At 39.4% G+C, this 14,439-nt stretch overlaps 1 protein-coding gene across 2 annotated transcripts in view; it reads right to left on the minus strand.

Annotated features, from left to right (window-relative positions):
* TENM1 (teneurin transmembrane protein 1) overlaps positions 1 to 14,439 on the minus strand; it is a 748,343-nt gene that overhangs the window by 127,804 nt on the left and 606,100 nt on the right. For both annotated transcript variants that reach the window (XM_070502852.1, XM_070502851.1), the window contains 2 exons: positions 9,866 to 10,127; positions 7,125 to 7,392 (listed from right to left, as the gene is read on the minus strand). In XM_070502852.1, the coding sequence (XP_070358953.1) occupies positions 7,125 to 7,392; positions 9,866 to 10,127 (530 nt within the window). The remainder of the gene's footprint in view (positions 1 to 7,124; positions 7,393 to 9,865; positions 10,128 to 14,439) is intronic.

Here is a 14,439-nt window from a genome sequence, read left to right on the forward strand (position 1 = left end):
TTTTATTCCGTTAAAGAAAATACTGTGTGACTCATCAAATGGATTTCATAATCTACTAATGGGTGTGACCAGCAGTTCGAAGTGGGCACACACTGCTTGCTTACCAGACTATCACTCAGGGTCATTTAAAAACCCCGGTAAGCTCCAGGCACTCTTACTTTTGGAGGTCCCATCTTACATCTTATCAGACATATTAAAATGGATACAACCCACAACCCATATCTAACATTAAACATATTTCATATGTAAGTCTGAAAATTGAGTTGCAGCTGACATAATGCTCCATTTTGCAGATATTTGTTTAAGCACTTATTAATGTTGATTTTCTGAGGTTCTTTTGGTGCTAATAAATTTATTTTTCATGTTGCAAACATTTTTGTAGATCCTTGAAAAACTCATATCCTTGGTGCTGTGCCTATAAAGCTGAATGGATAAAACAGCCGTGCTCTCAGTTAACGATTATGAATTCATGAGTGGAGAGAAATGATGAAAGATTATTATCTCTGCCAGCTTCTTTGACAGAAAGCCACTGGGGCGTTGAATTGTGTACTCGGTAAGGTGGGTTGGTTACTTTAGTGAAGAGAGTCAGTGGTGAAAGGCATACAGAACTCAGGACTGGGAGACCCGAGTGGGAATCCTAGCTCTGGACAGGACTTTAGGCAAGTCACTTGCTCTTTCTGAACCTCAGTTTCCCCCTCTGTAAAATGAAGATCATATTAATCGTGCCATGCCTGCCAGGCAGGAAAGTTAGAAGGGTTAAAATGAGATGAAGTATGTGAAAGTACCTTGCAAATTGTAAAGCACTACCCATTTATTATTAAAATATTCAGTGGATGCTATTTTGGTGGCTGCCCAGCCTGCTTAGGTTTTACTGAAGGGAAATTTATGAACACTAAAGCATCGTTCTCGGGGATGTTTTGTGTGCACAAAGCAACCGTAGCTTAGCACCTATTACTATTAATGTTCTCCTGTTTCCCTCTAACACAATTTACACAGACTCCTATGCGTCGTGAACCTTTAGGAAGTCTAGTTCTCCCTGAAACACCACTCTTTCTTGCCAAACTACTGTACTAAATAATTATGCAATTGTTGTTGCCAATAACCTTGAAGAAAAATAGAATTGTTTATAGCAGTGCTACTAAAGGCAGATGGCTGATTTCCTGAACTTCCAGGACTTCAAACCACTGCAATTTAATTTAATTAAAATGAAGACCAGGCAGAATGCATCATTACATATTGATAATGTATGCGGACACAGGCGGACATAGGGAATTACTTTGACAAAATTCATATAATGGATGCAGATCAGAGCCCCTGAACAAGCCAGTTTGTCAAATTAAATAAGCCGTCTCTAGAATTTTAACAACATCGTGAACTTAACAATAATGATTTTTTTTTGCATTATTTTGCAAGCAGCAGAGTTGGGAAAGAAACTAAATAATATACAATGATTTCCAGACATCACACCTTCTTTAGTGCCAGAGAATAAAGTCTTAAGGCCAAATTATTTCAAATGCTCACATGGAGTTTTCAGCAGGGGAGTCTTGTCTGTGTATCAGACAACAAAATCCTTAAGTCAGATGAACTAGTGATTGTGGTTTTTGTACTGCAACCCTGCAGGTGGTTTTACTCTTCTTCCACTTGATCAATATTGTACTTGGATTGATCAATCTTATCAGTTGCCATTGATACTTCTCCAAGGAAGTAGTTTACACAACCTCTGCTGGTAATTTATTCACTTTGGTATTACACCTCCAGTTGCAAAGTCTGTTTCATTACAAAAAAATGGTGAAAAATGGTGGGATATCCTAGGATCTCAAGCACCCTTTTTCTCATTTTGGTTGTCTCTCAACAATCTATTCTTCTTTGGCAACACTCTAGCCCTTAGAGATCACACCAGTTCCCCACAGCTGAGCTATGTGGGAAACAAGAATCCCACATCTCAACTTAGATATTCGCCATCACTTCAATCTCAGCCTGTTTAACTCTGACCTCCTCTTTCTCTATCACCCAGAAATGGGGGGGCAGAGGTTCGTATTTAAGTGGCATGGGGAGGAAGAAGAGTGGGAGACCTTTCCAGCCATAGTTTTAACCAAAATCCTTGCAATAACTCAGACTGTATGAACACTGGTCAAGGTTTGCTTCCTATTGCTGTTGTAACAAATTACCACAAACTTAAAGGCTTCAAACAAGACAGATTTATCATCTTACAGTTAAGGAGGTCAGAAGTCTGAAATGGGTCTCATTGAACTAAAATCAAGGTGGCAGCAGGCCAGAGACTCTAAGGGAAAATCCATTTCCCTGACTTTTCCAGCTTCTAGAGGCCCACATTCTTTGCTTCCTGGCTCTCGTCCCCCATCTTCAAAGCCAGCAATGTCGCATCTTGCTGTGCCTTTCTTTGATAGTTATATTTTCCTCTAACTCTGACCTTCCCTTCTGCCTCTCTCTTCCACTTTTAAGGAATCTCGCGATGACATTGGGCCCACCCAGATAATCCAGGATAATCATCCCCTCTCAAGGTCAGCTATTTGTAACCTTACTTATCTTTTGCCATGTAACAGAATATGTTCACAAGTTCCAGGGATGAACATCTTTGAAGTGGGTGGTGGCTATTCTTCTGCCTACCAAAAGGCTACACTAAGCTTTCTGAATCTGAAGCAAACCTGAGAAGTGTCACATATAGCACCATTGTTAATATGTGGTGCAAAATTTAGTCTCTTTCGTCTCACATCCGTTAAGTGATTATAAAATATGGCTAGGAGTACAACTAAATGCTTTCTTCTTTGTTTGTTTAGATTCATTTGTATCTATTAAGGTATGAGCTCAATGGTAACATCCCTTTGTTCCCATTCATTCATCACCTGAACAATTTATTGCCCGTTGTATACTGAAGGTGCTCACAATCCATCTTCAGAGAAGTAGATTCTCCAGGTTATTCTACCACCTGTTCTAATGCTTTACCACTGTCAAGAAAGTTCTCTGACTCTCCATGGAGATGGTAATGGGGACTAGGTAGCAAATAAAATCCCTTTAACCATGATTAAGATATCAGGGACATTTCCTACAAGGAGAGTAATCCATATTCCATCTTAGGTACCACACTTAAAATTATTTTGGCTCTTTTCCTTGGGATCCTTGCCAGTTTTCTTTTGCTACCCTACAAAAATCTGTCCCTTAAGTGCACATAAAACACCACGAGGAACATTTTTCTTCTCTCTTTGGATATTTCTGAGTGGGTCAATTGTTTCTTGCTTTTATTACTGTTATTAGCTTTAAAAAGGAACCAACAACACATATTTTAGCATTTTAATTAAGGCCATATTATAGTCAGAATGTTTGAGGAAGTTTCAACCAGGAACATAATCGTAGAAATAGGAAGTAAACCAACACCCACAGGAAAACTATAGGAGTGCAGGCTTCATCACGGGGGTGTATACTAGAAAGCCTTTGCTTTTCTTCATGTTTGAGTTGTTTATTCAATCATCCACGGACATATTAGAAGCTAAGTCATTAAGAGTGCTTAACCACAAGGAGACAATTTTAGAATCTTTAGCACTAGAGGTATTTAAAAGGAAGAGATATAACATATTTAGACATAAAGTGAGGTTGATAAAATGGTACAGCCACTGTGGAGAACAGTTTGGTGTTTCCTCCACAAGTCAAACAGAATTACCATATGACCCAACAATTCCACTTCCAGGTATATTCCTGAAAGAACTGAAAACAGATATCCAAAGAAATACTTGAATACAAGTGTTCATAGCAGCACTATCCACAATAGCCAAAAGGTGGAAACAACTCAAACATCCACTGGTTGATGAATGGACAAACAAAATGTCGTGTATTCACACAATACAATATTATTCAGTCATAAAAAGGAACGAAGTACTGATACACGCTATGACATGAATGAACTTTGGAAACACTATGCCGTGTGAAAGAAGCCAGATACAAAAGACCACATATCGTATGACTCTATTTGTTTAAAATATTCGGAATAGGTAAATCCATGGAGATAGAAAGTAGATTGGTGGTTGCCAGGGCCTGGAAGGGAGGAGGAGTGAAGAGCGACTGTTAGCGGGGTTACTTTGTGGGGTGATGATGAAAATGTTCTGGAATTAGATGTTGGCGATGGTTGTATAACCCTGTAAAAGTACTAAAACCCACTGAATTACATACTTTAAGTGGGTGAACTTTATGGCATGTGAATTATATCTCAATAAAGCTGTTATTTAAAAAAAAAAGTAAGATTGAATTGCATTTATGTGAACCTTAGCAAGAAATGACTACAAGATACCGTCCTGGTCAGTTCTTCATCAGAATATTGGGTAAATTGTTAAGTGTCACGACTTAAGAAAAAAGTAAAAAAAAAAACTCCCAAAACAAAAAACTAACAGTTTGGCAGGGGTTCTAAGGAGGGTCACAAGTAATTGGAAAACAAAGTCTTATGGAGAACTGTTAAAGGAATTTTAGATTATTCTAGTGAAGCAAAGGCTCTAGGATAATATCCTAGAGAAGAGAATACGAGGCTTTGAACACGCATCAATCAGGGCCCCAGCCGGACTCAGATGTCACACTCACAAGTGTTCACTGCAGAGAACTGAATGAAGGAGCTATTTACAGAGGCATGAGCAGGGTTAAGGGAATTGACAAGGATGATGACCCACCCAGGGACTGGCAACACTGGGAAGCCTTCCTGGCTTGCAGGGGCAAGGCGAGGGAAGGATGATACAGAAGGCCAGAGAGAGATTTGGGGATTTGGGGGGGCTACTTGACAGAAGCGGCCACCTTCTAATGTAGTCACGGCCAGGACTGCAGTGAAGCAGGGAGAGGGATAAACATCCTGACCTCTTTTTCACTCCACCCTGCAGACTCTGGATAGTGCCACCCATTGACCAAATCAAAAGGGAAGCCAGATAGCAAAGGAGTCCAGGCAATGCAGCCCAGAAGCCAGGCTCTCAGAGCACAGAGAAGGACAGGGAAGAGATTGTGTGTGGGGCAGGGCGGGCAGGGAGGGCAAATGGAGAATAACTAACATAGAGGGCCTATCTGTTATATTATACCCACAGCTCCCTTCTTAGAGAAGCTGCGGCAATGAGCACCCGCATGGGCTCCATGCTTTATACCTTGTGATCCCAATACACTGTTGACAGCAAAATTGAAAAAAACAATACCAATAGCCAACATTTGTTGAGTGCTTACCATGAGTGAAGCACTTTACATTACTCACATCATTTAATCCTCATATCATAATAACCTAGGAGTAACCTTCTCTTTATGACACCCATTTTATAGACGGAGAAACTGTGGGATTTGGAGATTAAGTAATTTACCTGATGTTGCACAGCTAGTAAATAGAGAGGGGATGATCTGAACCCTAGGAGGGAGTCTGACTCCATAGTTGTTCTCTCAACCACTACACTCACTGGAATAGGGATTGAGCAGGACTCCACAGGCTGACCAGCAACCTCGGTGGTAGTCAGTCTAACGGTAAAGCTCTGCCTTATAGGAGTGTTCTCTACTGTATGGTGACTGGCTGACACAATCTGATATTCTCTTTATGAGGAATCTGAATGCAAGATACAGAGCAAATCACCAGGCTGTGGGGTTTGAAGAGCTGAGAGTAAAGGAGGGTAGTTAGTATGGCAGGAGAAGTGATGAGCTTAGTCATCAATATGGCGGAGTCACCATTGTGGGAAGCAGTGGACTCTTGCTGCAGAGGGGGCAACTAGAGCCATGGCTAAGTTGACAGAGCCGATGCTGGCTTTTTAGAACTATGAGGTATCTTGGGCAAGGCTGCAGTTTGGTGAGGCTTCCTTGTGAGGCTGCCGATGCCTTTTCTTGTTCTTTCTTACTTTCCCATGTGTCTTTACAATAATTCCCCACTAATTGAGGAAATCTGAACTGCTGTATGTTTCTTGTATTCTAATAAAGTTCAACAGAGATGAATTAATTATTTAAATATATGAATGTCTCCTTGGAAAAGAAGTCACCCAGTCTTTTTTTTCCCCGCTCTATATATTTTCCTCTGGAAAGAAAGAGAAGAAATTGATACACTGTAGTCTAAGAAATATAGGTCAGTTATATGGAAGTGGTATCATGATAGACACTTCCAAGGGACGATATGAAAACATCTCCTCTATAGAACTTTAAAAATAGTTTTCGCATCTGTCCAAGGGTGGTTTCCATGAGGTACTGCCTGAAGGGACAAGAATCAATGGCTGCCAGCTGCGGTTCCACAGACCTGTGTCAGGTCCCTTAGGAAGTTTTCGCTGTTTCCTACAGAGTGAGAGAAAGAGACAGTGGGGTGTGTGTGTATGTGTGTGTGTGTGTGTGTCTGTGTGTCAGTATTAGACTGCTTACTGTTATTTCTCAAGACAGACTATTCCTTTTTTTAGTGTTACAGTACCCCTCCTTTATGAAATTATGGTAGTGGCAGGCAATAGTAGATTGTAGGGGTTTTTTTCCTTTTTAAAATATTCTTACTTGGCAAAATAAAAAGTTGGCAAAGCTGTCTCCATCTCATTTTCTAAAAATGTCATTTGTCTGAAAGAATTAAATATCTGAAAACTATAGGCCCGAAGGACCTCTTAAGGTCCCTGCTATCTATAAGATTCTAGGTTTTAAGCCTTGAGATAACAGAAAATCAAAAGGACTAGGGAGGCAGGGTGATTTTTTTATTTAACCTACCAAAGTAACAAGTTAATGGAGTTTAACCATCTTAGACATAAAAGATAATAAGTGCAGATCCTTATAAGTTAAAATTTTGTAGCTTCTAAGTGGAAATGACAGCCTAAATGTCAAATCCAAAAACATGGCCCAAAGAACGCCACACCAAAGGTCACAGTTAGAAGGCAATATTCAGCTCTGGAGACAGTTACAAGTCAGATAGTGCACGATTCCACTGGCATGCAGTCACCGTGAAAGGGGAACTAAAATCATTCTGAAGCAAAAATGTGTCAAAAGGGAAATCTAAACAGGCCCAAAGGGAATGTTTAAAAATGCCGTAGATCCTTTAAATAGAAGAAAATCCCTAATTATTCCAAATACAAATTAATATGCAGCTAGTACTTTCTGTTTTGTGAACAGAATACTGCTGTTTACATAGAATTGTTTCAACATACCCAAAGCCTCTGCCAGGCCCCAAACCTTCTGTCCGTAGATGTCGGTCTTGTTCCAAGCAAATGTGTAGACGAGATTAACTGCAGCAGGAAACCACTTCTGTGTGAGTCGCCCTTCCACAGCTACTGTGAGGTGTACTTTTATCATCCCCATGGGAATGGTTGAATGTGTCAGAAGGATCCGTAGCAGGGTTTTATACCCGGGGGTGCGGCTGCTCAGGTAACTTAGCCTCACAAAGCTGGAAGGAATGGGGATCTCCTCCTGTACAACCTGAAAGAAAAAAAGCCAAATTGGCTCTTACCAATGGTTACAGGTAGATGAGGATACTGCATGCTTTGTTGTCTTAGAAACACACCAAAGGAGAGAGCTTAAAGGGATCTATAGATGGCAAATCAATTGTTCTAGAATCTTTGTGAGGCTGCGTGACCATAGGTTTCAAATTTTGTACCGAATCTGCAGAGGGACAAGACATCCAGCCAGCCCTGAGGACTGCTCTCCTTTTTTCCCTGCCAGGAAAGACTGTGAAAAGAACAACTTCAGTTTTTCAGTAGTGTTTCAAAAATTGCTTACTAGAAGTTGGAAAAGATCACACTGCTGAATGTCAAGCATTTCAGCGCTATGGGCTCTTTAAGGAATCTTTTTCTTATATATACATACACAAAATCTTGTTTTGTGTATTGTCATATATCACAAAACCATTGCTGTAATCCTCATTCAGGCTAGGTTTTCTAAGAGGAAGGACTCCGGAAGCAGGCCCAGCAAGTGATATTTTATGACAGAGATTATGGATTTTCTAGAATTAATCTTTACTGATGCCATCAAACTTGTCTTCTTTGGAGGTTTGGAATGACACCAAGGGCCACATTTTTAATCAAATTTTGCTTACATATTTCTCTGTGCCTGGATATACCAATAGCTGCGAGCAAGTTTTTCCAAGTTGGCACTTGTGACTGAGAAGCAAATAACTCCCATTAACTCCTCTGCAAATTCTATACTAAACGTTTGTCCCAGAGTGAAAATACTACTTGGCTTCTTTAATTAATTGCTATTATGTATTTGTTTATCAGTGCAGATGGAGTTAAACAACCAAAAGTGGTCACTTAAACTAAATCTTGTGTGCTGTGCCTTTCAACTTCAACTTTCAAAATACAGCTGAAGAAAGAGTCCATCCTGTTCAATACATTTAAGGTGACATGGATAGTGTGGATATTTTTGAGCCTTCATTCATTTCTAGCTCAAAACGTCTTTTCTTCCTTTTCCAAACTAGTACACATAGTAGAACTGACTGTCAAACATCTGGCATTTCACATTGTCATTCTTCTCTTTCTGAGGGCAGGGACCCCTTTTGTCTATTTTTTGCCCACTTTTTCTCACTCTACATTAGCTATTTGATACCAAAGCTGCACATAGGCCCTGTGTTTCTAGATAACGGCAGAAATACAATGGTGAAGGATAGCACGACATTTACAACCTTAGAATTTAATTTCTCTACGGAAACATGCAATCCTAGATCAGTTTGAAAACTTTCGTGTTGAAAGAGAGCCATACTTCCTAATGACATCTGTGAAGGGATTGGTGTACTAGGCAAATGTACTCAAATACTGTCTTGTTTTTTCTTCGTTTCTAAGGAAAAACAATGGAAAAGACAGAAATGGCAACTCATCAAACTCCTTTTCCTGCAGAGCACTATTTTTTTTGTGAGCCTTTCATAAGTGGTACCCTCTGGGCACTGCTAATAGTTGGTGAGGATGCTGTGATAGAAGAAAAAACAATTCAGTCTTGGAATGTCTATTTACCTGTTCTTCATTTTTTTTTTGCTGAGGAAGGTTCGTCCCGAGCTAACATCCATGCCAGTCTTCCTCTGTTTTTCAGTATGTGGGCTGCCAGCACAGCATGGTTGCTAACTGAGCAGTGTAGGTCCATGCCTGGGAACCGGACCCAGGCCACTGAAGCAGAGCATGCTGAACTCAACTACTAGGCCACTGGGGCTGGCCCTTACCTCTTCTTGAGTATACTTCTTGAGTTCTGGATTTGTACATCTATGAGTCCATTTTGGTGGCTTTCACATTTAACTATCATTAAAACGTTTCTATAATGTGGTAAGAGAATTGTACTATGGATGTTTGAATGGCTTAATATTTAAATGAAAATATCAAGTGCTCAATAAAGAAAAATTCTCAGGGATCTGAAAATATTAAGGTTCAAAAATATGTCTTCCTCTGACTATAAGACTTGAACGCTCAAAAGCAAAGCTTTAAGCAAAACCCATAGGCTTGAAAACTCCCTTTACTAAACACAGCTAACCAAGAGGAGTTGTCATGACTTCTAAGAACAATGACAATAGATGCAAACTAGACAATGGAAGAAAATTAGATTTCTTAAGAAGCTTTAATTTCAGAACAACAAATGGTCCCACCTCATTGATTATACTGTTATCACTATTTAGCCAGCTAGCTTTGTTCTTTAGAGCAGAGTGTTCATTAGGTCAAGGTTTGGGGTTTAATTCTCATGACAGCTACTTCATCTGGCTTTGTCTCATGGCCACAGATAGTGCCCGACAGCCCTGGCCAATCACCTTGCAAATGTGTGCCAGAGAGACTATATTTGAAGATTTCTCTTGACAAATGAAGGGCAGCACATTATAGGGCTGGCAGTACTACTAGAAAAAGGAATCTAGCCATTATACGTTGTTGACCACCCCAGGATATGATGATTTTATGCATTCAAAGGCCAATGTACCTACCTGCAGCTCAGGGACAATAGTTCCCCTCTCTGGACAGGACCCTCCAAATGATGTGAGTGGTGAAGGAAGCACAATAGGGTTTGGGCTGATAAAGTTGGAGATATCGCAGGATGGTGGGTCTGATACAACTCTCTGCATGGTTACCTTCTCCACCACAATAAATTGATTCCAAGGCAACCAGAGTGTCCTTTTCTCAGATAGGAAAGGTGATCGGTCAAAGATTAAGATGACAGAGATACCGCCGATGGCTACGAGGTCAAAGCTGAGAAAGAAAAATATAAGATAGTTTCAACCAAATAAACAACCAAAAAAAATTAAAGATAAAAAATAGGTAATTTACTGCCCTTTCCCTCATTCGGGAGTCAACTGTATCCATTCGTATTCTCTATTTTATAAGTTTCCTCTAGCTAAATATTCATTCCATGGGTGACTTATTTTCACTATCCAGTAAACTTATAAGAAAATATTTCATATCGCCGGTTGATAGTCACCCAGAATTTGTAAACCAATTTTAATACTATCTTAAACAAAATGACAGTATGTATTTCTGTAAAGCCAAATCTGACATCACTGTTCCCCCTCATGCTAGAGATAACAAGATGACCATTTAACATTCAGTAGCATCTTTAATATAATGCATTATTCATCCTCAAAAAAATTCCTATAATGTAACTCAAGAAAAGTAAGGAGCCAAAAGGTTAAATATCTTGTTCATGGTCACAAACATAGTGTCAGAAATCTGATGGTGTTTTTGAGATGGCATTTGGAGAAAGATACCAGCAGAGGAAAATAGTTCAGTGAAATTTGCTTGAACAATACCATGCCTGAACCCCCCACATCTGGCTACCTCCTTTGGCTCCTGATTCTACTTGAACCTGAGATTTAGGATTTCTGGTTCCCTCTAGAATGTCTCTTGGTTTCCTTTTGAAAGACAGCCTGTGATGGACCCTGTCCATCTCTGCCGACAGCTCCTTTCATATCTTTGACAAAGCAAGCCTACCTCTCCTGGAAGCCAACTCTGTCCATCACTTGATGTGGTTTCTGACATGACCCTTACACTGGAGCATAACAGACTCAGATTTCAGTCCATTCTGTACTAGATGGTTCTACATTACTTCTAAGTATAATGATGTCTTTGAGATAATGTACTTGAAAGCATTCAAGAAGTATAAAATACTATATAAAAGTAAGATAATGATAAATTATTATCATTATATCTTGCAAATGGATAAAGGGCAATATGATGCTCCTTAATATTCAAAGCTTAATCCACAGGAGAGAGACGTAAGCATTCCCTGCATTAAAAAAGATCTTTCTGTAAAACACTTTTTCAATGATAAGACGCCCTGATAGAGAATCAGACTTAATTATATCACCACTCCCTTCACATGACATTTATTATATTATTATTGTATTATCAATCGTGTCTTGTTGCTGAAATCATCCAGATAAAGATAAATGGACAGTAACAGAGGATGGCTAATACTGTATTTTTTATTGTTGCTCTTTCAGTCAAGTAGCTGTAATATTAAGGCAGTTTCCAAAAAGAGGATTTGAAGAAATGCATTAGCTCTAGAAAATAACCTAGGTTTGAACTAAAAAAAGAAAACCCAAAGGGCTTACGGTTTAAGACAGAGAGGCTGAATTCATAATACAGGAACAGTTTAAGGCAAGCATAGTGGGGAAAATCCTACATTACTTGTCAGGAGACCTTTCCTCTAGTTCACATTCTATGTTGATTTAACTCTGTGTCCTTGGGCAAGTTTATTTGCTTCACCGAAACCTCAGCTCTTGACTCCTTAAAATTGAAGTACTTATTTATTCGAAAACAAAAACAAATGCAAACACAAAAATAAAATAAACGATCCAAACAAGAACCTGGGAATTATTCTCTACTTCTAGAAGGATTAAGCAGATAGGGCAGGATTCTTGCTTTGTAGAAAGAATGTGGTTTTTGCTTCATCCACACCTGGGTTTGAATCCCAGCTCTGCCACGTTAACTTTGTGTCTCTGGGCTAGTTATTTAACTTCCACGAGCTTCAGCTTCCTCATTAGTAAAATTGGGCTAATATGATCTATCACTTAGCTACTATTGTAAGTGAGTAAATGAAATAAAGACTCAAGGGTGAAGCACATAGTAGGGACTCAATAAATGTTAGCTTTCTTCTCAAATCCAGTCCATCGCCCTGTTAAATTTACAGATGTTTTCTCTTAGAGTTCAAATGAACTCTAGGCCAGCATTTGATTATCTCCATAAGCAGATACTGATTTTTAAATTCTCCTTGGAACTTCCCTTAGGCTTCCTGTGATGGTTAGTTTTATTTGTCAACTTGGCTAGGCTATAGTACCCAGTTATTCAGTCAAACACTAATCTAGGCGCTGCTGAGGAGGTATTTTGTAGTCATGGTTAATATCTACAATTAGTTGACTTTAAGTAAAAAAGATTACCCATGATAATGTGGAAGAATCTAATCCAATTAGTTGAAAGAACTTAAGAGTAAAACTGAAGTTCGTCTCAAGGCTGCAGAGATGGAAACAACTCCTTTCCAAGAGATTCCAGTCTGTCAGCCTACCCCATGGTTTTTGGACTTGCAAATCCCCACATCACATAAAGCAATTCCTTGAAGTCTCCTTCTCTCCCTCTGCTTCACTCTCTGTCTCTGTCTGTCTGTCTGTCTGTCTGTCTCTATGCATACATGTAAGGTATACACACACACTGGTTCTGTTTCTCTGGAGAACCCTGACTGACACATTTCTCCTCTTCCCACCTAGCTGTTATATACAGTAAACACTATGTGGTTGACTCATTAATTGCCAGGGAGGTGGCTCTGTAGCCAAAAATCCATCTAAACCATTCCAATGCCAAACAGAATGCTGTCTGAGTGATTAATCCTTTGGGATTTCCCCCACCACAAATGATCTCCATTGGCATGGGTCATTAAGAACAGGTTATAAAGTCATATGATAGTGAGTATAAAAGACCCCAGGGAGAGGGCACATTTGTTTGGACACTGTAGTCAATCCATAATAGGTCAGACCAGTCCTATCCACAGGTGGAAGACTATTGAAACCTATGCAAATGTTATGTCTGCCTTACGGTATCTAGAAATGAACAAACTCTTACCTTGAGGGGAATCAGAGGGAATCCTTTCTTCATCTTCCGAAGTCTTCCTAACAAAGTTCTTGAGACCTTTAATGGTTCTCAAGAATCTTCTAAGAAGATCAATTCTTCACCTGTTTTGCTTACGACCAGCTGAACTATTTATTAATAATTCTCTTTTAACACTTTACTGAGCACATGTTATATATCTAAATTGAAGGTGGTAAATCATAGAAGATAAGAGCCAGATTACTTGGGTTCAAATTTTGGGTTCTACCTTTATTAGCTGTGTTCATTTGAATAAGTTTTCTCATCTGCCAAATGAGGAGGGTGATAATAATAATACCTATCTCATAAAGTTGTGAGGAGGAAACAGAATGGTATTTATGAAAACGTCTGGCATACAGCAAATACTCAGATATATTAGTTTTCCCTTAGAAATGCCTTTTTGTCTTTTCTGCTACTCTGGTCTCTCCCAATCTGCGTATTTAATTTCTTCTTACTTTTAGAGGATCCCGTCTTCCACTCCCATCCTTCCTCTGCTTCTTATACATCATTTTGGTCCCCTGACCTAGACTTTTCCTGGTTCTCTAGGGAAAGTTGTCAATTAACTTGTGCAAATGGATGGACCCACATAACATATTTGCATTTAACAGGGACTTTGAGAGAGTCAATAGCTTAATCCAAAACAGTGACACCATTGATGGGAACTACAGGGGTGGGCGACAGACTGGTGGGATTGAGATTCGGAGACAGAGGGCCTTAGAGCTTCTTGCATATCATCCTCTGTCTACCAGGTATGTAAACGCTAATCTCAGCCATTCTATAATATTTTTGCCCTCAGGTGTAGTTTCCTTTTGATATCCTACTTTTGAAATATATTTAATCTGAGGTAGCAACAAGCAGAAACATAGAAATGGACATTCTCATCACATTGTCACTTTATGTCTAAGAGATGACAGTGGGACAGTTTGGTTGGCACTTAGGGCACATCTTTTGAATGCTTATACCCTTCGTGGAGCCTGAGGGGAGAGTTATTGCCAAAGGGGCCTCTGGCTAGCATCTGTCATCTATACAAACCTAGTTCTCACAGTGAGCTCAGCAGAGGAGGGTCTTGGCATTTTACTTAAAACTAAAAACAAAAATAACAACAAAAATTGTCCCCTTTTAATGTTTTCTGTAACCTGAAAACAGAAATTTTTAGACTTTTTAGATATCAAGTTTCTTTTAGGTTCTTTTGTGAATATCAAATAATTCACCAAAAGCTTTATACACAAGCTAGAAAAAAACTGAGGGCCCATCAATTCTCCATGAGAAGTCAAATGTCCCTGAGGATATATTCTATTTAAAGAAACAATTCATTTCTCAATTTCTGGCTCATGGTTGAACACGCTGGTGAGGGAGAGGCTAGTTTTGTGTACCAGTTACTGGTGAGTGAACTACCAAAATTCCATCATTCGATTTAATTGAGAGA

Source organism: Equus asinus, chromosome X, assembly GCF_041296235.1.
Source record: "Equus asinus isolate D_3611 breed Donkey chromosome X, EquAss-T2T_v2, whole genome shotgun sequence".
Lineage (NCBI taxonomy): Eukaryota > Metazoa > Chordata > Mammalia > Perissodactyla > Equidae > Equus > Equus asinus.